General features: G+C 42.4%; 1 protein-coding gene across 2 annotated transcripts in view; it reads right to left on the bottom strand.

The window, feature by feature from the left end:
* Positions 1–404: 404 nt before the first annotated feature.
* The window catches only part of LOC138114475 (probable cation-transporting ATPase 13A4), a 41,977-nt gene continuing 16,921 nt past the window's right edge, over positions 405–25,460 (bottom strand). Inside the window, exons 10-31 of one of the 2 annotated variants that reach the window (XM_069023938.1) lie at positions 24,961–25,131; positions 24,369–24,526; positions 21,193–21,381; positions 20,828–20,889; positions 19,946–20,096; positions 19,265–19,351; positions 18,446–18,599; positions 17,754–17,865; positions 16,054–16,178; positions 15,080–15,243; positions 14,153–14,212; positions 13,936–14,058; positions 13,216–13,295; positions 12,403–12,445; positions 11,706–11,815; positions 10,814–10,910; positions 10,035–10,107; positions 8,608–8,782; positions 7,973–8,181; positions 6,949–7,037; positions 4,797–4,877; positions 405–4,306 (exon numbers count right to left, since the gene is read on the bottom strand). In XM_069023938.1, coding sequence (XP_068880039.1) covers positions 4,085–4,306; positions 4,797–4,877; positions 6,949–7,037; positions 7,973–8,181; positions 8,608–8,782; positions 10,035–10,107; positions 10,814–10,910; positions 11,706–11,815; positions 12,403–12,445; positions 13,216–13,295; positions 13,936–14,058; positions 14,153–14,212; positions 15,080–15,243; positions 16,054–16,178; positions 17,754–17,865; positions 18,446–18,599; positions 19,265–19,351; positions 19,946–20,096; positions 20,828–20,889; positions 21,193–21,381; positions 24,369–24,526; positions 24,961–25,131 — 2,735 coding nt within the window. In that variant the 3' untranslated portion in view covers positions 405–4,084. The remainder of the gene's footprint in view (positions 4,307–4,796; positions 4,878–6,948; positions 7,038–7,972; positions 8,182–8,607; positions 8,783–10,034; positions 10,108–10,813; positions 10,911–11,705; positions 11,816–12,402; positions 12,446–13,215; positions 13,296–13,935; positions 14,059–14,152; positions 14,213–15,079; positions 15,244–16,053; positions 16,179–17,753; positions 17,866–18,445; positions 18,600–19,264; positions 19,352–19,945; positions 20,097–20,827; positions 20,890–21,192; positions 21,382–24,368; positions 24,527–24,960; positions 25,132–25,460) is intronic. The other variant, XM_069023939.1, reaches the window with a different exon arrangement.

Raw genomic sequence — 25,460 nt, 5'->3', positions numbered from 1 at the left:
TTATTTGGAGAAAGGAAAATTGTAAAGAGAAAGTAATGGTCTGTGAGGCCAGCAGTAATTACCTTAGACTACTGCTAAAATGATGGTTTGATTTCCTTGTACTTCCATACTTTTTGCTACTCTACATTGTGTCAGACTTAGAACAAGTCATCACTCACTTTTGTGTGTTATGTTCAAACAGGCCACAAGCCCCACAGATATCTGAGAGCATAATACTGGTTATTGTGATACCTAGCTAACAGCAAAAGATTAAGCTTTTTTGAGATTTACCCACCCCTTGGCTTCACTAAAGTAGTGACAGACTATTCTGTAGAGCTAGTGGAACTAAAATAGCCAGTGAAAGTGCTTTCTGCGTAAAGATTGGAACTGAAATGAATTATTCATCTGACAAATTTGGTCCCTCATTGAAAATTTAATACATTCTTCGACATTCACTAGGACAAGGAGACAGACAGTAAATCAGGGTGCCAGCCTTTGGACAGTGAAGCTGTATCTGGACTGAAATATCACAAGCTTATGAGGACCAGTCTGCCTCCAGGCACGACAATTAATATTTCAAACATGAAGTTTCAGCCTTGGATGGAAGTGCAAAGTTCAAATTAAATAAACTTTTCAGACTGCCACACTGGAGTTCTCTTCAAAACCCCTCTCCAGAGGGCACTGAAAGGTTGGTAACATCAAATCTAACCAATTTCAGGAGCCCTGGGACTTTTCGTGTATTTTGTAGGGTTTCAAACATACTCCACTAAAAGATCAGGCCCACACTAGTTCAGAATCCCAGCATTCATAGGTCTCTCCCCTTTTAAGGAGACTCATGTAGCATCCATAGCCCAATAAAGTGAATGCAGAAGATATGACAATATCCTGTGTGCAGAAACACATGCCTGGCATTTCTATATGCAAGCCTAGCAAGAAACCATCCATAACAACTTCCCCTCTTATCCACAAGATGCATTTGTTTTGTCCTCTGTAGAGGAAGATCAGTCCTGCAGTGTGTCCCTATCTATGCAGGAAAAAAAAAAACCATCTTGTGTCTATGTCATAGGAGAAAAGGAAGTTATGTGGCAAATAAAGCAATTAAAATTAGCACTTTGCAGATATTTCCCTCTGTTCTAAAACACACTTGTGCTTTACTGTTGAGGCCACAAGCAAGCCCAGCAGCAGCAGCAGCATTTCTCTGGTGCCTTGGCTGTTAAAGGCTAAACCAAGGCTGTTGAAGCGGAACGAGTATGCCTTAGCTGTACCAAAAAATTCCACTCAAGATCATTATCAAGAACTGCCATGAAAGGGTAGTTAGGATTTGGCTGCAATCCTAGCAGCTGCACAAAGCATGAGCACTCCAGGTCTTTGCCGCTGCTCAGTCAGGCAAAGATATCCCTGTCCACAGGAAAAGTTCTGCCAGGAATAAGGGCCAACAGCAGAGGAGGAGGACATCAGTCTTTGACAGTGCTGCTCTCCAAGAAGGGACACAGTCATCATAAGGGAAATATTTAGCTGTTACAAGCATGCAGCGTCTCCTTAGCTTCCTCTTCTTCCCTGCAACCTTCTGCCAGGAATGTGGGCTAATAGCCATAAAAGAGGTTCACCAGCTTTCCCCCCAGGATTATGTCTATGAAGTATCAGTGCCCCCCATCCCAAAGCACCCAGGTGAAAACTTCATAACTGTCCCACAAAGTGCTACCCTGACTTACCAGCCTCTGAAAAGGAGCAGAGGTAAAAGTGGCAGAGGGGATTAGAGTGCTTAGAGTGGCAGGAGTTAACATTCCCTAGCATCTGAACTCTATTCTCTTGCAGGTAAGGCTGTATTTCAGCATCAGGCAAGCAGTTTTTTATCTTGTGAAGCCAACAATTACCACAGGTTTGCCAAGACTTGATACTTTCATAGTGTCAGGGGTATCTAAATATAAATCACATGCCCGGTCAGCAATGCTGCTGCAGCTGTCACTGTATCACATTTAGCAAGGTATTAGTTTTGTGAGGGAGTTCCTAAATAGGACAGTGAATTTTGATCTCAATAAAAATGTTACTGTATCTGAAAGACAGGCTGTCAGGAATAACTCCATTAACCTGCTCTTTGGTGCCTCAAGTTGTAAGGAATGCAGAGAGAATCTAGCCTTCCCCTTCCAGTGGATTTTGCTGTGAACTGGGAACCCACAAAAACTTTGGAGACACTTTTAGGGATTAATATGAAACATTTCTAGTTTGTGGCAAGTTGTGTGGCTTTGTGATAGGCATTTACTATTAGGTAAACTACTTAAGTAGGAAGGTACTTACTCCATTTGCTTATGCCAAACTTTTCAAAAACAGATTAAAAAATTGCTTTGAGTCAAATAAATGTTTTGTTCAAGTTGAAGTATTGTTTGGTTGAGTTTGTTAGGTTTTTTTTTTCTTCTTAGCTATTATTTATTTATTTTCTTAGTTATTTTTAGATTCAAGCTAGACTATTTTCAGACTCTACTCTGGTGCAGATATGTTGACTCAAAACAATTAATAATTTCTTCTGATTTGCTCTTTGTTTCCCAAGCTACTTTTTAAGTCTAAAAAATCAAAGGAGTCTTTCTCATGATTCCAAACTTGGCCAATTCCTGGCTTTCTGTGGCAGCACAAGAGTGCTTCAGCACACAACAGTGGGAAAATACAGTTTCCAGTAATAAAGTGCTTCTCAACCCCACCCGGTAAAAGCATGGGTAAGCTCCAACTGTGGAAAACAAACTGTGCAGTCAACTCAGAAGGCACAGCTCCCCTGCACACTTCATCCACAGAAGGAAGTGTTCCTCTTGGTCCAAAGCCCTTCTGGTTGACTATCTTGTTGTTTTACCCAGCTGGGGATGAAGATTGCAAAATGTAGTGAGGAGAAAGGCAGATTAACATCAGTGGGCTAAGAGAATATGTGCAGGCAGAAGCTGCATTTTTCTAAGCAGAGTGAGTAAAGCAAAGTGATTAAAAGTCACCATCAAAGGTTAACAGATGAGGGATATGAGCTGATGGATGGATTGCATCTGCAACTATGGAGAAACCAGAGACAAAACCTCAGATGGTTCAAATTAAGAGCATGCCACAGAATTTAAAATAAATTATTTTGAGACTTATTTGGCTCCACATCTTTTCTTTCAGGCCTTAGGTCCTTGAGGGTAATAACCCCTTCAATGTTTGCTTCTTTTGGCACTGGTAAAGCTGATGTCAGGAGGCAGCCCAGCTGTGCAGCAGCTGTCCTAGTAAAGCAAGCTCACACCACAAGGGACAGTGGGTCCTTGAAGATCCACAGGATGAGATCACAATTTGCAATTAATGCATGTTCCATTCTACATTTTTTAAATGGATATCCTGAAAAAATACTTCCCACCAAAAAACTGTTAAATAATGAAATCATCCTGCTTTGCAGGTCAAAAATTTTTTTCCCATAAAATGCAAGTATCACTTGCCAAAAACTAAGAGGGCAAACAGGTTTCCTGGTAGCAGTGAGCTAGCAAGAGAGCTCCTTTTGTTCCAGTCATGGGAAGAGCACAATGGTGCTGGGAGTGGACACTTCTAGAAAGCTTTGGCTGTTTGCAGCTCCTTCCAGCTCTGGAAGCCAAGTATTGCCAGAAGGGTTAAAACCTCCAAAAAAGCAAGACACCAAGTATCAGTATCTGAAACCCCATGAGGAATCCCAGGAATGCCTATGCTCAGCAGCCTCTATCAGGAATAAGTTCTACTCATTTTCTCAAAGGGGATCTGCCCAGAGGAGTGCTGCTATTGCAGTTAGCTACTTTTCATGTGGAGGATCCCCCACCCTTAGGGATTACATAATGCAGTTCAACAGAGGGATGCATGGATATTTGTTTCAACCACAAATACTTGAACAATATTCAGCAAGGTGTTTGATTTACAGCTGGCAGACGTGTGCATGAGCAAGGGGACAGAGAAACACCATCATGACTTTATGTTACTGCAGCAGCTTTTGTGCTTCCAGTTAATTTAGGTGTAAGCAAAAGCTGGTTACTCCTAGAATGGGAGAACAGTGATGAGTGAGTCCTTTTTAAGTCACTGAGTCCTTTTAAGGTCAAATGCAACTGTCCTGGACATGGGTCCACTGCAGCTTCCTTCAGAGTGAGTCCTCACTGCTGTCAAATGTTGGATTGCTATGGCCGCCTATATTTCCCTCTACTGTTACTGCCACAGAAGCTGAGAAGAAGGTTTCATTCAAAGGTGGCCAGGCTGAGTCCTGCTCTAACATGTGCTGCAGCCTCTTGTAGTGGCTCTTTGAGTGGTACCGGAAGGTCTTTTTCAGAAGCAGCCACAGGGGTCTGTTCTCAATGACAGCTTCCTGTAAAGGTAAAAGCAAAAAGAAGGTTTAAGAGGACCTGGACAGCAGTTTACTCTTCATCCAGAGTACACACATGGGGCAAATAGTGGAGACCCAGGTCTCCCACCTGCCCTGCTCATCCACATCCCTTAAACAGCCTTTCATTGACCACATTTCATATCAGCTCCACCAGAGTTCTCCACCAGAGAACTGTGACCAGCTCCCCCTGAGAGTCCTCAGGATCTGGGTAGAAAGCACTACAGACTGCCCATATTTTTCTAGTCTGGGGCAGGGCCTGATCCCCCTCACCAGAGGAAAGACAAGGTGGCCAAGCCTTGCATTCCCTGATCATTCAGATGGAGGGCTTTAAAAAAAGGGTGAGGTAGCAGCAATTATTTCTGTTTTACTAGACATTCACAAACTGGGCTGAGGAGGAGGGAGAAAGAGCAAGACTTGACCATTTTGCCTCTCCAATTAGTGCTGACTAGCACAACCAATGAAGCACACTCACCTCGGCAAGGAAGGACACAGCAAATGTGACTGCAAGCATTATCACCATGGAGATTCGCCATGTGGTAGGGGTACACACGAGCTGGGAAAAAAGCAGGAGAAGCTATTCAGCAACATGTCCACAGTAAACACTGGTGGGTACTTGTGTAATAGAACACAGAATCATTTAGGTTGAAAAAAACCCTAAAGACCACTGAGCCCAACCATAAGCCTGGCACTGCCAAGTCCACCATGTCCCTAAGTGCCACAACTACACTTTTAAATACTTCCAGGGATGATGGCTCAACCACCTCCCTGAGCAGTCTGTTCCCATCTGTAACCCTTTCAGTTAAGAAATTTTTCCTACTCTTCAGTCTAAACTTCCCTTGGCACAACCTGAGGCCATTTCCTCTCTATCACTTGTTACATGGGAGAAAAAAAGTGACACTCACCTTGCTACAGCTCCCATCAGGTAATTGTAGAAAGAATTAAGGTCTCCCCTGAACCTCCTTTTCCCCAGACTAAACAAACACAGTTCCCTCAGCCACTCCTTATATGACTTTTGCTCCAGACCCTTCAGCAGCTTTGTGTCGTGAAAAGCCAGACTCCCAAACTGGCTTACCCTGCTGATGAGCTAATTTTGCTACTTGTCTTGAGGAATTACTGATAAAGATGCTTTTAAATCTATGATGCAGTAGAGAAAAGAGAGAATGCCATTCTTTAGTGCTGCAAGAGGAATTCTAACTGCCTTTTTACTTTCTAATATTAAAAAATATTCAAACTTTGTATTGCAGCTCCAAACCCAGTTCCAGCTTCCCATAGATGGGACTGGTTTTCTGGCTGTAGCTCAACTGGTTTTGGAGACGCAGCTCAGATCCAAAATTTGGATCAGCAGTTTCTCCAGGGCTAGGCTATTGCAGAGGTTTTTATTGCTACTACCTCCTTTTCTTTTCTCAGCAATTCCAGTGTATTCCCTCCAGGCTGCTTGGGCTGGGAGTTTTGCAGTTCTCCCCAAAAGCATTTTATCCCCTTGCAGCTGCAGTGCTGAAAAATGTCCTGGGCCACTAGGGTCCACAACAGGACGATGCCTTGCTTTAAAGTGCCATCTCGTGGCAGGTTCTCTAACGGGGTCTGCCCGCCGAGCCGGGCTCTGCAAATAGTTACACAGTGAGGCAACTTTAGGCGGGCATTTACAGTCGAGACCCGGACCCTTTGACTCTGTTTCTCTTTCCATGTTTCATTAATTCCATTTCTAAACCGACTTGCTAACTGGCATGCAAACATACAGGACTGGAAGCTGCATCGTGTTCAGCACTTGTGACTCAAAGCCATTGCATTTCATTGCTCTGATTGCAAATGTACAGAAAAAATAGCTTTGTGTGGTGCATTTGTTGTTTTGTTCCCGTGACTCCTACAGCAAGACTGTGAGAGTGTCACAGCCTCAACATACTAATTGTCAGGCCCACTGACAACCCCATCCTTCAGCTGATGTAGATCTTATCCTTCCCTCACCTTTCCCTTGGGATGGATTGGCACAAGGTAACTCCCAGCTTGCATTCTGCCAGACTACATAAGTCAAGCCTTATTGGTATTTACTGATCAAGGACCAAGATAGACCCTCTCTTGCCATGACAGCCCCACTAGTCTCTCTCTACAATTGTTCTAAACCCAAATCCTGCTTTGTGAAACTGCAGGCTCTCTGAGATTTAAACGGGGAGCCTGAAAAGATTGGGGACTGGAACTGCTGCTCTCAGTGCCAGCTGGCAGATCCTGGCAAGAGGACCTTTGTTCAGAGTAGCACAGATTGAGAAACACAAGAACATGGTGCTTTATTTTAAACTCGCAGAGCCCAGCCCTGTTCTGCTCCTGGCTTCACAAGCCACCAACATACCACACATCATAAGCTTAGTGATGTCATCCTCTGTTGCTTGAACAATGTGCTGAAACAATCAAAATTACATGTGTAGCTGTTCTGCTGAAGGCACAGATACTAGTTTGGAGTCACCATTTTCCAGAAGTTTCTATAATCCCATCATCTAAAATCCACCTCTTTAAATTTTGTCTTTAGTGGTACCATGTCTCCCTGCAAAAGTCTGTGCCTTTTGCTAAAACAATCCCAGTGTCCTTAAAGTGGACTGGCAGCAGGAAAAAAACCCCTCTGGAACAATACTCACATCCATCTTGGAGTAGAGATCATCAATGTCAGCAAACATCAAGAAGAGACAAATGCCCAGCTGCCCTATGAGCACCAGTATGAACACATCTGAAGGGATAAGACCAAAGAAAGAAACCCACAGGTTTATGAGCAATCTCAACTGCTTGCCTTTACTGTAGAAGATTGTAATAATTTTCTATGTTACACAGCCATCAAAAGAATGCATGAGATAGAAACAAATTTTCAGCAAAAGAAAAATCGACAGAGTAAAACCCCAGCTTTACTCAGTCAAGTGTGGGATGAGCATTGTAGCCACTGACTTAAAACACCAAATGGGTATTTTGAACATTCGATTTGACCTTTCACATCTGAGAAGCTTTGCAACCTTCCAGTGAGTCTCTCTCTGATCACAGTAAATCCTGTGATTCAGAAAAATGTCCAGGACATAATCTTGATCTTGTTAATATGATTAGGAATGCTGCCTCCAACTTCAGTTATGTCAAGAATTTGCTCTTGATCAGGATCTAAAGAGTCTAAGTAATGGGGAACCTATTCCTTCCCCATCTGTAGGCAAATGTTCCAATGATGAGTAAATTCATTTTCTCTTCAGCTGGCATGCACTGAACTTGATCCTTCACCCACTCATTTTTGTTTTACCTTGTTCTAGGACACTGATGACCCACTTTTCTGCTTTCTAGGAGGAATGTCCTCTCCTCACTATTACTATACCAAAACATCAAAGCCATGAAACCTGCAGCATTATTTTAACTCTTCAGGAAAAAAAAAAAAAAAAAAAAAAAAGCTGAAGAGAATTTTGTCTAAGAGCATGCTGCAGGATTTGTCCCACAGAGAAAAAGAACAGCTCTTCCATGACTCACTGCAGCTTCTGGACCTGTCACAAACATATGTGCTCATCTTCCCTTCACAGGACAGTCTTTCTCCTGATTTTTTGGCTGACATAATTTGGGTCAAGTTTAATTTTTCCCTATTAAACTGACCTCCTGAGTTGACTTATATATCTCTTCTTCTCTCCCCATACTTACAGTTGGTGTAGATGGGTTGCCTGAAAGGCTTTCCCTTGGAAAACACTACTGCTACAATGAGGCAATTGATGGTACTCAGCAGCCACACTGTGGTGTTTTCATAGCTCTTGAAGCCATTGTCTGTTTGCTCATGGGCTCCATCTCTTGCCCCATGGAGCCCCAGGCTGGAGGATGAATTCCTCTCATGGTTGTTCACTGACAGGCAGGCACTGAAAGAGTGCCACACTGGTCAGGAAATGATCATTGTCCTGGTTCTTCCCCCCGCTTCCACCATTAACTATCAGGAATCCTCCCTCTCAGCCATGATATAGGTTATTGGCAGTGCCCTCAATCTCACCACTGGTTGAGCTTGCTGAACTTGTCAGAGCTTGAGCTCAAACCTGGTCTCTCCTGCAATCAAATCCTCCTCTCTGTGCTCAGCAGAAGCATTCTCACCACATGAACTGTGCATGGCAGGTTGCTGGAGGGCTTAGGGACCTCAGACAACACTTGTTAAAGTGTTTGCAGCCTGTGGGCAGCACAGGGTCTGCTGCAGCTGCTCATCAGGCTTGCAGTTAAGCTGATCAATAGTTTCATGCAGACCTGCCCCACTAGGTCAACCCTGTGGTATCCAGAGTCCCAGAAAGGGGACCTACCTGTGTATATTGGTCTTGGAATACCAAGGCTGCTTCTGGACCACCACAAAGCCAAAGATCTGCATGCTGAGACTGAAGAGGATGTTAAGTACAACAGAGAGCAGCAATGGGGGTGAGATGAGCTGGCTTGGAGGCCTGTAGGGGACCAGCTTTGGATAGGCACCTGTGAAACTCACTGAAACACGCACAGATGTGTTTACTAGTGTGTCCAAAGTACAAGCAGTGCTCCTGTATAATACTGACTGTATCAATGGCACTTTTACAGTCTGTAATAGTCTTTATAAAACATACAAAGATTGTATCAAGTACAAAATACAGAGTTGTTTTCTTACAAAATCGTATTGACACAGAAGAGGTTAATTAATGACATCTATCATGAGGCATTTTTGAAAAATAAGATGTTGGCTTTTTATTTTATTTGGCTACTGTCAGGCCCAAGAATATGAACATATACTTATGCTCTTCTCTGTCACTTGTCAGCTGTGGCTTGAGATTTTTTTGCTGCCCACATTCTGTGCATCCTCCTGCACTAAACACCTAGTGGCTGCTTATTTGAGCTGGAGGAGGACAGCATTACCTGACACAACAGGTTTTCCTCTGTTCTTAGGTTTAACAAAGTTACCTAGACTTTGAGTAAAAGAGCTGTGCACAAAGCTTTGATGCAATTCCAGATGGGCTACTTACAGCAGTGTAGCTTCTGGCACCCAGTGTTGTTGTGGCTGACCTTTTCAGGCTTGATTTCATCAAAGTCTTTGCCTCTTGTCTGTGTTCCAGCAAGGATGGAACATACCAGGATGTGGGGTTTTGCTATATGCTTTTCATGGCCCTGTCCTTGCTGTTCCTGCTTCTAAACCTCTCCCTGGACTTATTCTATCCCAATAACATTGTCTTTCTCTTTATGCCTCAGCACTGGGTTCCCCTCTTATTCTTGGCCTACAACTCTCTGCTCTGTAGTGTCTGACATCTGTCATTTCTTTCTTCTCCATTTTCACCTCTCTTTCCTTTTGGGGCTCTGGCCTACGCAGCTTCAAATGTGGGTTGGACTCAAAAAAGTTAATCCCTACTTTTTTCATTTGGGCACAGAGTCAGGTATCTTCTTAATCTGCCTTCCTGAGTGAACAGGAAAATGCCTGAATAGACTTTCCACTGCACTAGGTGTGGGTTTATTCCTTCTAAAGATAGCACTCCAGTCAGCAACAACCTACATGCTCAGCAAATGCACCACTAAATATTACCCATCTTCAGGGCTTTTCTCAAGCAAGAGCCCTCTTCTACTAATCTAAACATCCTGTATTCTACATAAAGGATGTTTAGTCTGCAGGAAGCCATTTTCTTCCTTTCTGTACATAGAATTATGCATTTCCAAGGAGAAGATAAATATTTGAGCTCATTCTCTCATTAATACATAGGATGACTAAGGGGCTTACTTGTCACACCAATTACAGTGGTAATAGCCAGATCTTGGAACAAGAATTGGTAGTTCCCAAAGGAGTTTAGTTGCTGAAAAGAGAAAAACAAAGAAAAAAATCACAAATCAGAGATCTGCCAGGAACATGTTTATATCATCTTCAGAAAGCAGTATTATACCTATGGAGCTACTGCTCTGCTGTTTGTTCTGAAATTCTTCTCTGCAGGTAAGGAGATCACACATTTCACTGCCCTGCCAATAGGTTCCTCACCATTGGGCCTGTGGTGAATATTCTCATTTTGCACATTGTTCGGACTAACTACACTTCCAGTTCACTCCAGGCAATAAAGGAGAAGAATATTTGAAGAGACTGCTTTCTCACTGCTGGGTTACTTCTGAATACAAAGCCCTCCTCTCCATCTGGGAAAAAGCCATGCAAAAGTGGTTTAAGGCACTCCAGGGGATTTTCTTACTGTCAAGTTAATTCATGCTTTAAATGCTGAATAAATTGTAACAGCAGATGCTTACACCAGATTCTTCCTTTTCACAGACATATGCCCTCATCCAAAACACCATCCAGTATCTCAGTTTTCTTTTTGCCCAGCTTGAATCTTGAGCCCTCTGGCTGAAGTTAATGGGAAGAATCTTTCCAGTTTTCCACTGAGGGTACAGGAGGACCATATGATCACACCACAGAAGTTTGCTCCATCTCCTCTTTCAGGTGGCTTTTATGCCCTGTTTCTCCTACAAGGCACTAGTAGCTCATCCAGTTCCTGCCAGCATGTCCCCAATACATACCCAGTAAAGTAGGAGAACACCAAGGTACTGAATTGTGCTGTACAGTGCCATGTACTTGAACATGCAGAAGGACGTGACAAGAGCAGCACGGCCTTCCCTGTGTGAAGGCATAAATAAAGGACAGCAATTAGGTGATGGGGTCTGCTCCTGGTGCCAGTCCTCTCAAAAGGCTGTTGAAAAACAAGACATGTGTCACAAGCAGAGAAGCTTCTACCAGTATCTTGCTGGGAGGTGAAATTAATAAAATCTGACCTAAATGAAAGTAAAATCTTCATTTGCAGATATCTTGTTCAAATAAATGGGCTTGGTTCCAGTCACCTGTGTTCTGTAGACTACAATTTGCCCAGCAACTTTTACTGCTAACATTAGTAGTGTAGGTGACTGTATGAGGGAAAACTTACAAAGCCAAGCAGCTACTCAGTGAGTTCGAGCAAGTCCTCTCCTCTAAGAGTGAACATACAGTATCCAATGAGGATTATGCTCTCTCCCTGGCTGCTCAAATGCCCCAGTAAGCAAAATCAGGATCCTGGCATAATATATGTCAAATTTTGCTTGCATAGGGTATCAGAGGTAGGCCCTAACATTTGTGTACAGGTTGGCTGGTGGACATTTGATTCAGCTTTATGGAGCACTGTTCATTTCGTTATTTCTTTTGCATTTAAAATACTTTTGATGACATAAAGCTCAACTGTAAATGTCCTCCTCTTGTGATAATTAATGTATCTTAAAGGAATTTCAGATAGGGACTAGGCAAATGGCAATTTCAAGGCCAAACACATTTATTTTTCTCTAGACATGCATATTGTGACTTGATGGGAACACCCAAGACTTATGTTTGAGAGGAGTGGGAACTTTCTTTTTTATGAAATAGGAAACAAAACCCCATGCTTACCTGATTAGCTCTGGAACACAGGCTATGCTGGGGGTTCTGGATGTGAAAGGTGAAGCCACAGACGCCTCCTGCTCCGACAGTGATATCCCTGCATGTGCCACTTTCAAAGCCTGAAAGTCACAATCCTCCTCAGTGCTCACCAGGAAGACACAGCAACTTACATGTCAGCCAAGCAGTGACCCCTTATTACAGGATGTGTTCTGTGCACAGCAGTCCCTCTTCACTCCCTGGATGTGCTCCACCCTGAGGGGTCCTCCAGTGAGATGTAGAGTCCAGGGAAAGAATGGGAATGAGAGCATGGGAAAGTTCATTTACCACAGACCCCACAGCCATCCACTACCAGTTGCAGAAGACAGGTTTGGCTCTGCCTTGTTTTTTAGCACTTATATGCTCCCACACTTTATGCAGCTAGTCTAAGTTCTCTGCTTGCTTCCCCCAGGAGAATCTTCTGGTGGTTTTTGCAAGGCAGATGAATCAATCTTTGAGATCACAAACTGCAAAAATCTCTGCCTAGGACAGCTCTTGCATGGTAGGGACCACAGAGTGGGATCAGGTCTAAAACAATACTGGTGATAGTACAGCTGCTCTGTGAATAAGTGGTATAGTCCCACCTCCAGCATGTGCTCAGTTTGGAATACTCTACTGGCATTGCATTAATTTCTCATTTTTAAAATATATGGTAAAAAATGTCACTTACCCCACAGTCATTGGCTCCATCTCCACACATGCCCACAAAGTAACTAAAAAATACAGTCATAAGGCAAGTGAGGAATCATAGCCTGCTCCATGCAAGTCATTTATGCACGTCGTGCAAGCTTTTTGTTAAAAGCCTTTCTGGAAAGTTAAAGCCAGTCTGGCCAGACAGCAGATGAGGTGCTCACAACTGCACACAATCTGAAATGGCCTAAAGCTCACCTTGCTCTAAGACAAGGCCTGAGGCTAGCTAGGTGAAGTAAAGGTGAGGTCTTCAAAAGACTTGGGAAACAGCTGAACAACAGGCAACAAGATGCCTGAGACTGAGGAATATGTATATGTATATGTATATGTATATGTATATGTATATGTATATGTATATGTATATGTACCACTGTGACTGTGAGCAATCCAGACTGCCCCACCACATTTTCTAACCCATCACATTGAGCCAGCAGTAGCACAATAGAAAGACAGCAAGCATCAGAGAAGCTGCAGTGCTGGGAGAGATTCTTAAAAGTCTTGGGGAGACAAGTCCCAATCCTTCAGGCCCAGACAGAAGTAAAACTGAAGGATGATGTGAACAATCAAAAGCCAGGACCACGGGAGCGTTTGACCTTCGACAGGTTGCCAAATCAGCATGGAGTTCAGTGTCTCTTTTTTAACAGACTTTTGGAATTGAATTGCCAAGGTGTAGATCTGTGGAGGTTTCAGTTTTGTGCAGTTCCATGTAACTCTATGCTAGACAAAAGCTAGCTCTTTCTAGACTCTTTTCTAGCCTGAAAATTCAACACTTTCAAATTCATTAGGAACTTACTCCAGCTTTTGAAACTCTTCTACAAGGCTGGATTTCTGACTAGGAGACATTCTAGCAAAAACTGTTCCGTTCAGCAAGAGCTATAAGGAGAAAAAAAGGAAATTATTTTTAAAACACTTGAAGTGATTTCAGTAATAATCTGAATAAAAATCACCAAATATCACATTTATAAACAAAGGGCTGATTCTAGACTCTGAAGCAGGAAAGGCTGATGATCAAAGATAAAGGGGGTCTTAATCAATATTTTGAAAAAGTAACAATGACAATAAGGACACAAGGCCTGGTATGCAATTTGAGTTACCTGATGAACACAGATTGCCAGGCAGGGAGTTACAAGAAGAGAATTCATGAGACTATCCTGTCCTTGAAACAGACAAGCTATGCTGAATTGCACCATGTGTAATACCACGCTTTCTCTTGTTCTCCAAAACAGGTCAGAGTCAGTGCTGTGCAAGGGGTAGGAATATGGGCACAAATGTTTTAAATCTTGTCCTCACACCATAAGGCATGCCTGCTCCTCTCATGTGCAGAGAAAAATACAGGGATTTTCAGATCCTTCCCCATATAATAATATCTTACATTCATCCAGCCTGTGAGTCTTTCAGGGTTATAATTGTTCCCAGAAGATGTCCTGATACAGGTCTCTTCAGCTGATTATACTGGGACAATCCATATCTCCTGAATGGCAAGGCTACTCCAGTTAAATAATCCAGATCTTACCTTTGGAAGTAAGTGCCTGAAATGCTGTGCTACTATTTGGTAAGATTTTCCACTCATGGCAAAATGATACTGGCCTGATCCCAATGCCACCCTGATTCCTGGCTCAGTCTGACTGTCATCCTCCTATAAAATAAGACAGAATGAGTGCTGTACCCAGGCCCTCAAAAGCTACTCTGTGTTTACACAGACACTACTACAGGCAAAGTAAAGGACATACCGTGAGGAGGGTGCTTGTGAAGACTCTGGGAGACTTGGGTTCATGGCCCATTGCCTTTCCCTGGATTTGTAAAGGGATTGAGGCATATAATGCCAATAATATCAGTGTTAACTGGGTGTTTGTTGCATGAGTTCTATCAAATGGACTCTTGCATTTGATAGAATTCATGCAGCAGTGCCAATCTGGTGGGCTGCACTGGAAATGAGAGGGACTAGAGACAGAAGATGGGCACCACATCTAAGCAAGCCTTTCTGCAGTGAAACACAGGGCAGGAGTTGCGCAGGTTGAGGAGCCACTCAACAGCCCCTGCAGATATTCTCTACCATCTGCCTGACTCTATACTTCCCAGGGAAGGGTCAGCACCTTCAGACTAACTCTTCAGGGAGAAAGTAACTGGTCTTCATCCCAGCTTCTCTGTGGAGGTCCTTGATGGAATAAATTTCTTAGCCTGGCTTGCCTGTGTTTCACTGTGTACATGCAATTTCTCAACAGTGGATCTGTGTTTTAATTCTGCAGGTAAGGGGAAGTGCTAACACTCTACCTGCTTGAACAGGTAGATTCAATGCAGCTCCACAGATTTTAAGTTCACATTTATACCATGAAATTTATCTTGCAGGGAAAGGAAGCATTTAAACTGGCATCGGCTAAGCATGAGGGCTAGAGACAAATCTTTCTGGGATTTCTGCAAAGCTGTTCTCAAACCCAGCTAGGCAGTTAGCAAAAATGTGTTCACAGGATAATATGCTAGGAAGTAAGCTCTAGGGGAGTACATTTTTATAAAGATCTCCTCTTCCTAAACTCTTCTAGCACATATTCTGATGGTGAATTGCAGTTCTCTGTTATACTAGCATAATCACCCTCCTTATTTAAAGCATTCCATCTTAGTTTGTTTTCCTGCTGCACAAAACCTGCTTCTGATATGCTCACCAGGCTTCTGTAATCTTCAGCTTTGTTTTTTTCTAGGGATTTCCAGGTTATAGATGCTGAAAAAGATCCAGGCACTTTGTTTGCTTCCACAAGAATCACTCTCTGTGTTGGAGCAATCATGCCAGCATTTTTGGCAACTGTTATAGCTGTCTGAATGTTGTCTCCTACAAAAAACAAAGGGAGTGTTATCTAAAAATTTCTGCAGTGAGGAATTGTTTATTCATTAGCCTGAATTTTGAATTTTCAAATATATCCAGAAGAATCAGTGAGATTTCGGTAGCTGTGTGTAAGAAAGTTTTGATAAAGACTGAAACTTTCCAGATAAGGTTTGTCTCAATCACTAAAACATATTTTCATTTGGAAAATAAATATTTTGATCTGGAGATGAAATATTTTCATATTCAGCTTGAAGAAATCCAGATGGAGAATGTGGTCCTAGATTATTTGTTTTAGACAAAAACCAATAAGGGGTTCAGTGCTAAGTTGCTGCTGGTATCCCTGATTCTCATTGATTGGCTTTGGTGTATGCAGGCTGAAAGGAGTGAGGCCCAAGTCTTTGGACAATGGAAAGACTTGGGGTTATTCTATCCAAACCCTGGTTTAGATTTGGGTAGAATAACCCTTCAAGAAAAAAAAAAAAAGGATAAACCTGCTCTGGTAGGCATGAGTTACAGATGTTAAAAAGTTTGGAGATGTGTCCTGAGCATGCATGCTCCATCTCTGCTCATTTCAGGAGGCCCTATAAAAAAGGGATCTTGCATGACATGCCTTTATTAGAATCAGACACAGCCTGGTGAAGTTGCCAGGGACAACATGGCTCACCTTATGTCATTATTAAAACACAGACGCTTCTTGGATTAAATATCTGTGCCTTCCTACCAGAGGTAGTGAAAACAGCAGACTTTTCACTTAAATATTGTTAGACTCCCTGTCTGAACCAGTGACCACATAAATAATCCACCTTTTTTAAATACCTGTGACCATAACACTCCTGATGCAGGCAGCACTGAGCTCTTCCAGGGCAGGCTTTGTCTCCCTCTTTAATCGATTCTCCATTATCAGCAGACCCAGGAATGTCAGATCAGATTCTACCTCCTCCCTAAACAGTCAAAAAGAAACAGATTTAATTATTAATTTTGCCATTATCAGCATTGGATTTGGTGATAGCCAGTTATAACTATCAACCATCCTACCTAACTCAAAAGAATTAAAATAATTTGTCTATTTTCTGCAGTTCTAGGATGTCTCTCTTTTGTGGTGCTTTCAATACCAGCAGTGCTAATTCAGTACCAGAGCCCCAAATTTCCTGCAGGACTCCCAAACTGTGGTGGACTGATTTGGAAAGTTCCTGCACACTAGACCTTCTCATTTGAGGACTGTACAACAAAGAAACACACCTTAGTTAACATGTCTACTCCTCTTGACAGTTGGACCTGAGCAAATGGCCTGTGGCAACTCAAATTCTGTTTTCCCCTATATTTTTCTTTTCACCTGTGCTATTGCTTTGTTACAGTTGAACATATTCAGTTGAGAAAAGAATTTGGTAAACACCCCATCCCTGAGTCATGAACTAGAGGTCTCTCAGGGATACAGGTTGACTCTGAAGAATCTGAAAAGAAGAAAAGCTTTCAAGCACTTATTTTAGCCACCAAGGAGAAGGCAATGCCAAACACTTTCATGGCAGTCCGAGTAGCTGAGTCAGGTGATGCCTGAATAGTCACTGCTTTCACTGCAGATCCTGTGTTTGACCAGCAGCTTTCTCCATTCTCCTAGCAGCATAAACATCACACATGCTGTAACTGCACACACAACTGCAAAATCTGGGCCATTTCACACACATTTGCTCATTGGGTTGGATAGGTTTGTCACAAGAGTTACGTAACAACTTTCACTCTGTGTCGGTGTCCATTGGCCCTTTCAGCAAAGCAAAACACCCTGTGAAAAAGCAAGTGAGCCTCACCTGGATTAGGACCTGCAGCTAGTAAAGAGAGAGGATAGGACATGCTCAGTAACTGCAGATATTTCAGAAGGGGTGTTTCTGGAGTATCACAGGCAAAAGCGAAAGGGATTTGGGAAAAACTGTATGGATTCATGTGTAAGTGTTCTTTTCTGAGGCTTGTGAAAAACTAATACCATAAGCATAATAGAAGAGTTTGCTGACTTCTTTAGAAACTAAAGAGGGCTAAAGCTAGAAAGCTAAATGATTGGACCAACACAATAGCAGAAGATAGTTTACTGACTTTGACTGGGCTAGAGAACAGTAATGGGAGTCATCTGCTGCCTTTGCTTAATCAGACTGTGGATAATAAAAAAATCTTTAAAAGACTTCTCTTCAACTGCAAGCCTGGGTAAATCTGCAAGGAGACTAGTGGAAATGATGGAATGAGGGGAGCATGTACTAGTCTTCGAGTGTAATAGAATTATGCTTCCTATGTTAATCCAGAGTTAAGAAGGCTAGGAAATGGGCAGGAATTGTGGGCATGTGCTATAGGAGTGCCCTCTATCTATTCCCAGACCTATATCCAGATTTAAATCAGATTCCCTCTGGCCTGAATCTAACAAAACTCTGTACTATGACCCTGCTCTTGGCAGGGGTGATGTGGTGATGGTGCTTTGTGAGGCACCACTGGCCCATGGCTGAACATGGCCAGAAGCAGTGCTTTTTATGGCTTACCTTGTTAGAGCAGCAGGCAGTTTCCCTGCCTGGAGAGATTTACAGGCCAGTCCAATGACCCTAAAGCCCTGTGCTGTGTAGAGCAGGAGCTTGCTTTCAAAGTTCGATGGGACTGTGCAAAAGAGGAAAAGACATTTTATCACAGCATTTAACTGCTTTCTAATAAAAGGAAGCCTTGGAGCAGGGAAGGTTTATGTCCCAGAGGGCCCAGAGTATACTGATAGGCCAAGCACATCAAAGAAAGGAGCTGAACTTAATTTTGTTCCATAAGAAAATCTTTGCCTCTCCGTTATCATTTTGAACTTAAAAGTTCAAAACATACACTGCAAAGACTTACCTTCTTCCAGGGTGTCATGAAGGATCTGTGCTTCTCTAGTTGCCCTCCCAAGGTTTGGAGAAAAAAAAAGTCTACTTTTTTGAGGGGAGACCTGTAGACAACTTTTCCAAATATTATTCTGCCAGAGACTGTACACCTTGTACAGGAGATGATAGCTACTTTTATCTCTTAGCAATCCTTCCTTGTTGAGAAGGGCTGTGTGAGAGCTTAGCCTTAGACTTGAAGTACAACAGAGACACTTTTCAGGCTTTAGTATAAAGTCTTAGACACAGAAATCTCATTTGGACCTTCCATTTCATTGCACCATCGAAAGTCACCCGTGTGTTTCTAGGAAGCATTTATAAATGTTTGTTACCTGTTTCTGCTCTACACAGCATGGCTACTATTTCTGGAGCCCCTTTTATGAAGGCCTGTGGATCCCCACCGATTTCCTGGGCAATGACAGACATTCTTTGCAAGGCTGAGGAAAATGGAAACTGATGTAAAATGGTAATTCCTTCCACTGGGGCCTAGGAGGAAAGCAAGTGGATTACACACTCTAGCAAGGATTTTAAACTCAGACCAAAGGATTTTAGGTCTGTCCTTTGGGCAATAGAAAGAAGCTAACCATGTATAATGGGCTAATTTGTCACACTTAGACAGAAACAACTGGTACATAAAGATGAGATTAAATTTGTGCAGAAATATTTAGCTTAAGCAGCAGGAAAAGTTCACTGACAATTTTAGCAGACTACTAAATGTAAATCACTGAAAAGAACTTACTAGTCTTGTTTCTCTGCTAAGACTCTGTTAAGTCTTACACTGGTCTTGCAAAGGGAAAATGGTTGTCAGAAAGTGTCCCACCAGTGTATGTCACCACCAAGGGTCTGACATCAGCCACCAGACTCCACTGCATTCCCCACTCAGCTGAGTTTGGGTTGAGTCTCAAGCCACAAGGGCAGGCTGGACAATCTCTAATCCAGTATCCCCCTGCTCACTGTGTGAGCTGCAAGCTCCCCCAGGCATCTGTAATCCGAGAGAGCAAGGCAATCTCTCTCTCTGCAGGCAGTATAGGAAAGACAAAGTGGGGAAGAGCTCTCTTGGACAGGGACACCCACACATTCCTATAATGAAAGGTAACCCTTACACTGACAGTCTAACTTGATCATGGATGTGAATCTTGCAAATATCTTACAGTGGTGGCTTTAGGACCAGGTCTAACAACCGTGGCATGTGTGGATCCTTGACCTTCAGTCTGGTGTCCACTGGAATCATCTATCACCTGTGTATTGAAATACAAAAATATTTCAGACTGCAACACCAGTATAGATAAAAGGAACCTCAAGGATTCATTTAAAGCTTTTCCTTGCCTCTAAACAAGGTATATTGTTCATTGCTAGGAGGGGTCTGTCAGATGTAAAACTAAAAACTTACAATAATGGAAAATCCACTGCCTCTCTTGGCAACCAAATAGAAAGCCTCACCAGGTTCAGTAAGACATTGCTGTACTCTTGCACAGCAAATAGGCTATGTCCTCTCACTGGTAATAAATCCTTTATTCATTACAACACAAATAAACAAAAAACTTTAGATATAACATAGACTCAACGAGAAAATAATATACAAGAATTTGCATTAATGTAGAAAGCTCTGCTCTTGAAGTATTCCACAAATCATCTGGATTTTTTATCATCACAACATGATTGTGAGGAACAAAAATATTTTTTGGTGTCAAAGGAAACTAAATTATTCCTGTTTCACAGGAATTATTTAACTGAATTCCTGATTTTTTTGTAACTTCAGTGGGTGTCTGGCTAAACCTGAGATGGCAAGGTGATCTCCCCACTGTTTCCATAACAACAAAGCACAGCTTTACCCAGTTAGTGGCCTCGAACATTTTCACATCCAGTGGGTCTCCTTGGATCTTGCCCTCCCAAACAATTAATGAATGACAAACCGCCAGTGCTTTGAAAACTGGGCCCCAAGGCAGGCTGTGGTCTGCAGGGAAACTGTGAAAGTCCTGAAAGCTAAATCAAAAGAGAACACAAAAGTTACTGTCAGAGAACACCAAACAACATAAGACTAAAAGAAAAAACAGCCTAAATTGGGGGCAGTTAAAGTCCCATCCTGAGGCGAGCCCACACACATGTTCTGGGGACTTGTCCTCCCCCATGAACTGCTTTTCATGCACCTATTAAGGCTGGGATACACATGCTCAAAACAAGTGTGTTATGCCTAGTTAGGGAGTCCAATGGGATGGAGAGAGGAACAAATTACTATAAAATATCTTCTCTGAGGCTTGTGCAAAGACTCTTGAGTTCTAAAACTGATATAATTTTGAGCAACTCTGTGCATGCACATTTCTGGAAATGTAAATGGGCAAAATCAAGGCCACTGAAAGAACAGAGCATCAATCTTGTGGATAACAGTGATTTCCTGTCATAAAGGATTTGGGTTACACTGCAGCTTTGAGATCTAACCCAGCCTGTCTACTGCAGACTGTCTGCCTGGACATGCTGTGCCAAATGCTGGCGACAGTGGCTGCATCTTTTCATGTGGAGCAAGACCCTTGGGATAAGGCAAACAATTCATTTTCCAGAGGATATGGAAATAAAATTAAAAATCTAAACATGGGGAACTTCAAACTGCTTAAGTGTTTAACATTAACTGTCTTTCAGATTTGGTCCTATGTCTAGTAGAAGAATCCAGTCACTACCCCACCAAATTTAGATGCCATTGATGTGTCAGGGAGCCTTACCAGTTTCTTTCAGAGGGCAGCAAGCCCCAAAGATCCAGGCCATCTTCTGTTAAGGTGCCAGTCTAAGTTAAAATGTACGTCTAAATTAACTTCCCACATGAGAGCTCCAAGAGGAATAAAAAGCAAGACTTATTTTAAGAGGTTACTCTCCAGAAAATGCCAGCATGGGGCAGAGCAAAAGGGCTACCAAACAATTCCTAGATTCCAAGAAAAACAAGAATTTGCCACAGATTCTGTTCAGACAACAAGAACTTAAGTACACAGCATTGGTCATTGCGTTTCTAAAATACAATGGAAACCCCAGCCTCCCACCCCCACCATGGCTCTCATTACCAATGAGGGCATAACCACCACACAGCCATTACTTTATCGAAGCAGACAAGGTTCAGCTGTCCACACATGTTGATCCTCTGTGGGCTGATGCAAAAGATGCCTTTTTTCTTCAACCTCTGCTGCGTATAAATGATTCCTGTTGTCAAGGCAGCCGGAAGAGCTGGTGGGACAGCAATGGTGATAACATCCAGAGCCTTCTTCACTACTTCTCCTGTCTCCTCCTGACGTAATAACAAGGACAGTTATCAGGAAGAGAGTGGCAAGGAGTGGTGCTTGCACTGGGTGTAGCCCTCTTCATCCCGCCTCCCCTCCCCTGCAGGTGCTCCAGGCTGTACTGTTTTCTGCCCGTGGTCCATCATGTATTCATATCCATAAGAAATTAATAGGCTTGATTTAACCAGAGGCTTTAAAGCCTCATCACTGCTAAAGAGCAGCCCCCAGGCCTTCATTCATTCTCCATGCAAACAAACCTCCAGGCAGAGTTCACAACCTCCTCCAAAACACGTGCATTCAAACATGCCAGCTAGATCATTGCACCCTCAGTCAAACCCATTTTCCCATGACACAGCACACAGGAATCTGCTATTTATATGGGCATTCATCCAAATGCCTACAGGCACAGCTCTGGACTTCATGTTAAGGTGGCAGGTGAGACATATGGGATGGTGCTGAAAAGGAGGGCAGACTGTATGAGCTAATGATTTCTTCTGACCTTATGTTCTAGGAGCTGTGAAAGAAAATTGCTTTTACCTGCAGGAAGAGACATGGAAATAACAGTTACATTTGTAAAAGCAATCTATAATTTGGGAGCTTAGTCGTCAGTGTAAAACCGACTGCCAGGATGCTGAGTGTGGGCACCATTATTCTGGGCAGTTGATATGAATGCTAAAGAATTGAATGCTTTTCAAATTGGAGTCCCAGAACTGAGACACTGCAAACTAAAGCAAATTTTCAGTTCAGAAGGACTTGCAAACCATCACTGAGATCTACTATTACTACTTCTGAGCTTGGGACTTTGACTATAAATCATGTTGCATTTGATGTGCTGAATTTCCATCATGTTCTGGTTCTCCCTTCATTGATGCTGTCTCAGACCACAGAACACACCATTTTGATAATATTTTGTATCTATTTTATGTTAGAAGGAAGTACTTACCACCCACCTTTAGATAAACACTCACAGAAAGAGAAGAGAAAGCATTTAGTACATCCTGTGATTCAATCTTACAAGATTGACAGCTTCAGCAATTGAGGTAACACCAGCATGTATTTTACATATTACAATGGGGAAGTTAAATTAAGAAAAAAAGGGAAAAACTGCAAAGCAGACACAAGAATATGTTCTTAAACACACTTTCTTTGATATCTTCAGGGGAAATAATCTTCTGAGCCCACTGATCGTAGACTATTCCCCAAGAGAAAAATTATTCAAAAACTGAATTACAGAATCAACCTTGCAACTCGTGACTTGGACTTTACATTGGCAGATAATTATCATGGCATGAAATGATTTCTTGAAAGTTTCTAAAGAAGTTCTAAATCAATTAGGCTTTAAAATTTGCAGAACTACTGTTTCCAGTGTATAACTCTTCTCACATTGACCTTGATGCATAAGAATGAGTGAACTATTTTAAAAGGGTTTCAGGTGAACCCTCCAGAGATTTAGAGACCAATATGGCAGGGCCCTAGGTGTACTAATAGCACTTAATTACCCTCACTAGCCTCACCTCTATCCACATCCTCTGCTCATGGGTTCAGGAGCTCCATTTAAGCTCAGGCCTGGGCCTTCAGTGCCTGTCTGAGCCATGCTGTGGGTATACCCACTTCTGTCACTTGGATGGACACCTTAAGATGTGTGTCACAGTCTTGTCTCTTGTCCTCATCTCCTTCTGCTTCTGACTGATCTCCCTGGATTATTTACCACTTTGCCTTGCCTGGGACTGTTGATGGGCTGTTACCTGCACCCAGCTCTCCTCACCAAGTTCAGACTCTGTGTGATTGTGCTCAATTACCCGTGCTCTGGTCATCCTTGCCTCCTGGCTTGTCTCCCCTAGGGAATAGCTGTCTTCGGCTGCTTCCTGATACAGTAAGTCTTAGTTCCACATTAAGATGTGGGAGATTCAACTGTCCTGATACCGGACAGTTACCTTTGCAAAATTATTTTCCCAAAATTCTCAAGGATATTAAGCTGAGTGATAACTAAGTGTAGGTTATCTCCCATCCACCACCCCGCCCCACCCAGATGACTATACAAAGATATGAGAGAAGAAGACAGAAGACAACAGGGAGTTCTTTGTAATACCAGTCATTTTCAATGATCTCTGTTTACACTTGTACTGCTCAGGGCTCTGTAACACGGAAGAAAGGTGGCCAAAGGAGTGGCAAATGATGTCTTAAGTCAAAACTAGTACAGGAAGCATCAAACAGAAAGCAGCTGTTTGCTACTTCTCTAAAACAAAACCTACAGTGCCTTCAGTGATTCAAACAGCAACTCTAAAAACATTTTTGCACAGTACATAATGAAACTATGGGAATCATTGCCACAGGTGCTGTCCAGTCCAAGACTTAGATGAATTAATAAATAGATTAAACCACACTCTAGGAGATTTTCAGTGACTGTTACAGTAGAGGATCCAAATACAAAAGACAGCTTTCTGAACTCTTAAACTTTTCTCTTCAGGAAGTTAGAAGACTATACCAGGGACAAATGGTTCTATACCTACTTTCTACCATTTAACATAGGCATTTGACACCAGTTACTCTCAGAGAGCAGACAGGGATAGATGGGTCTTTGATCTAAACTGAAGTTTTTGGAAAGCTGCCTTTCACAATAACACATCTGCCTCTGTCCCACTTAACTCATGACTCATTTGTGCTTTTTCTAGGAATGTACAAAAAAGTGCCACAAAAACCCTGTAAAAGGTTCTTACAGGGTGCTGAGCTGCAGATAACATATGCAGGGCTTGCACAGGATTTTCCAAGACCTCAGAAAAAATTATTATTGGGCAGCAGTAGGTTTGGCATCTTGGAATTGAATGTATGACAGTTTGTGTACTGTTATCAATTCAACTGCACTGTAAAATGGACTCATGTACTAAGGTAAAAAGGAAAGTGACAAGGACTATGTTTTTATATAGAAATTTTTATGAAGTCACTCCAGTTTCAAATCTCTTAGATGTGACCATTTCTCCTGCATTTAGTAACTCACCCCATTAAGTGCAAATACACACACTGCGTAGATCATTCCAATGGCTGCAAATGCTACGAGGCACATCAGGAACCGGAGGGCATCTCTGTACAGCTTGAAGTTCATGGGTTTAGGGTAGAGAATGGACCTCACCAGATCACCCTTGGCTGTGTTGAAACCTGGAAAGACAAATTTAAATCATTTCAAGGGGAAAATATTTCAAAAAATTCTCTGCAAAGAATGGAGGGCTTCAAAATTATTCATAATTTCTGCAAGTTATGAAAGAAGGCCCAGGTGTTTCATTTTAGTGTATGTGACCTTATCTGCAGAATATAGAAAAGAGGTATTCTTGTCTTAGGGGGGAGGATTTTTCAATGTCTCAGAAGCAAAGCAAAATTCTTCTTCATAATTATATGCTGACAGTTTTTATAGAAGTTATGCCAAGCAAACAGAAACAATGCATAACAACTTAGTCCAGCCCAGGATGAGGATTCTCTGTCTGAGTGTTGTGAATATAGAATAGTACCTTTAACTTAATGGGATCGGATACACTGTCAGACTGTTCCAGTGAGAAAAATCATGGAAGGAAAAGTGAACTCAAGTGTTGACTGACCAGTCCGCAGCACCACAGCTTTAACTACTCCTCTGTCATCTGCCTTGGTCTGGATGACTTCTGTTCCACAGAAGAGGACATGTTTTTTGTAATCCTCTGCACAGTACACTCTCCAGGGCTTGGAGTTATCAGTTTGAGGTAGATGGGTCTTTGTTACTGGAATACTTTCTCCTAGGGAAGATTAGCTCAGATGAGAAAAACTGCAGTACACTTAATAACAGCCTGCTGACTTTCAAGTAAGTACCTAGACATCTAGGTGGTAAGTTAAAGGTGTTTACTAGAGAAACCAATTTACAGAAATTTTACTTTTATATTTTGACATCTTCAGAATGAATAGAGCTTAAAGCCTAGCAAACAGACTGCCAGAGAAGAGTTTTCCTTTTCGTCAGTGCAGCAGCTTCATGTAAATCTGAGAACTGAAAGCAGTCCAAGGACTCCAAACTCAGGCTGTAGATATAGAGACTTGAAAGGAGGCCTGAACTGGTGTTGCATGACTACCA

This window comes from Aphelocoma coerulescens, chromosome 9 (assembly GCF_041296385.1).
Source record: "Aphelocoma coerulescens isolate FSJ_1873_10779 chromosome 9, UR_Acoe_1.0, whole genome shotgun sequence".
Lineage (NCBI taxonomy): Eukaryota > Metazoa > Chordata > Aves > Passeriformes > Corvidae > Aphelocoma > Aphelocoma coerulescens.
This window is presented reverse-complemented; position numbering and strand designations above follow the sequence as displayed.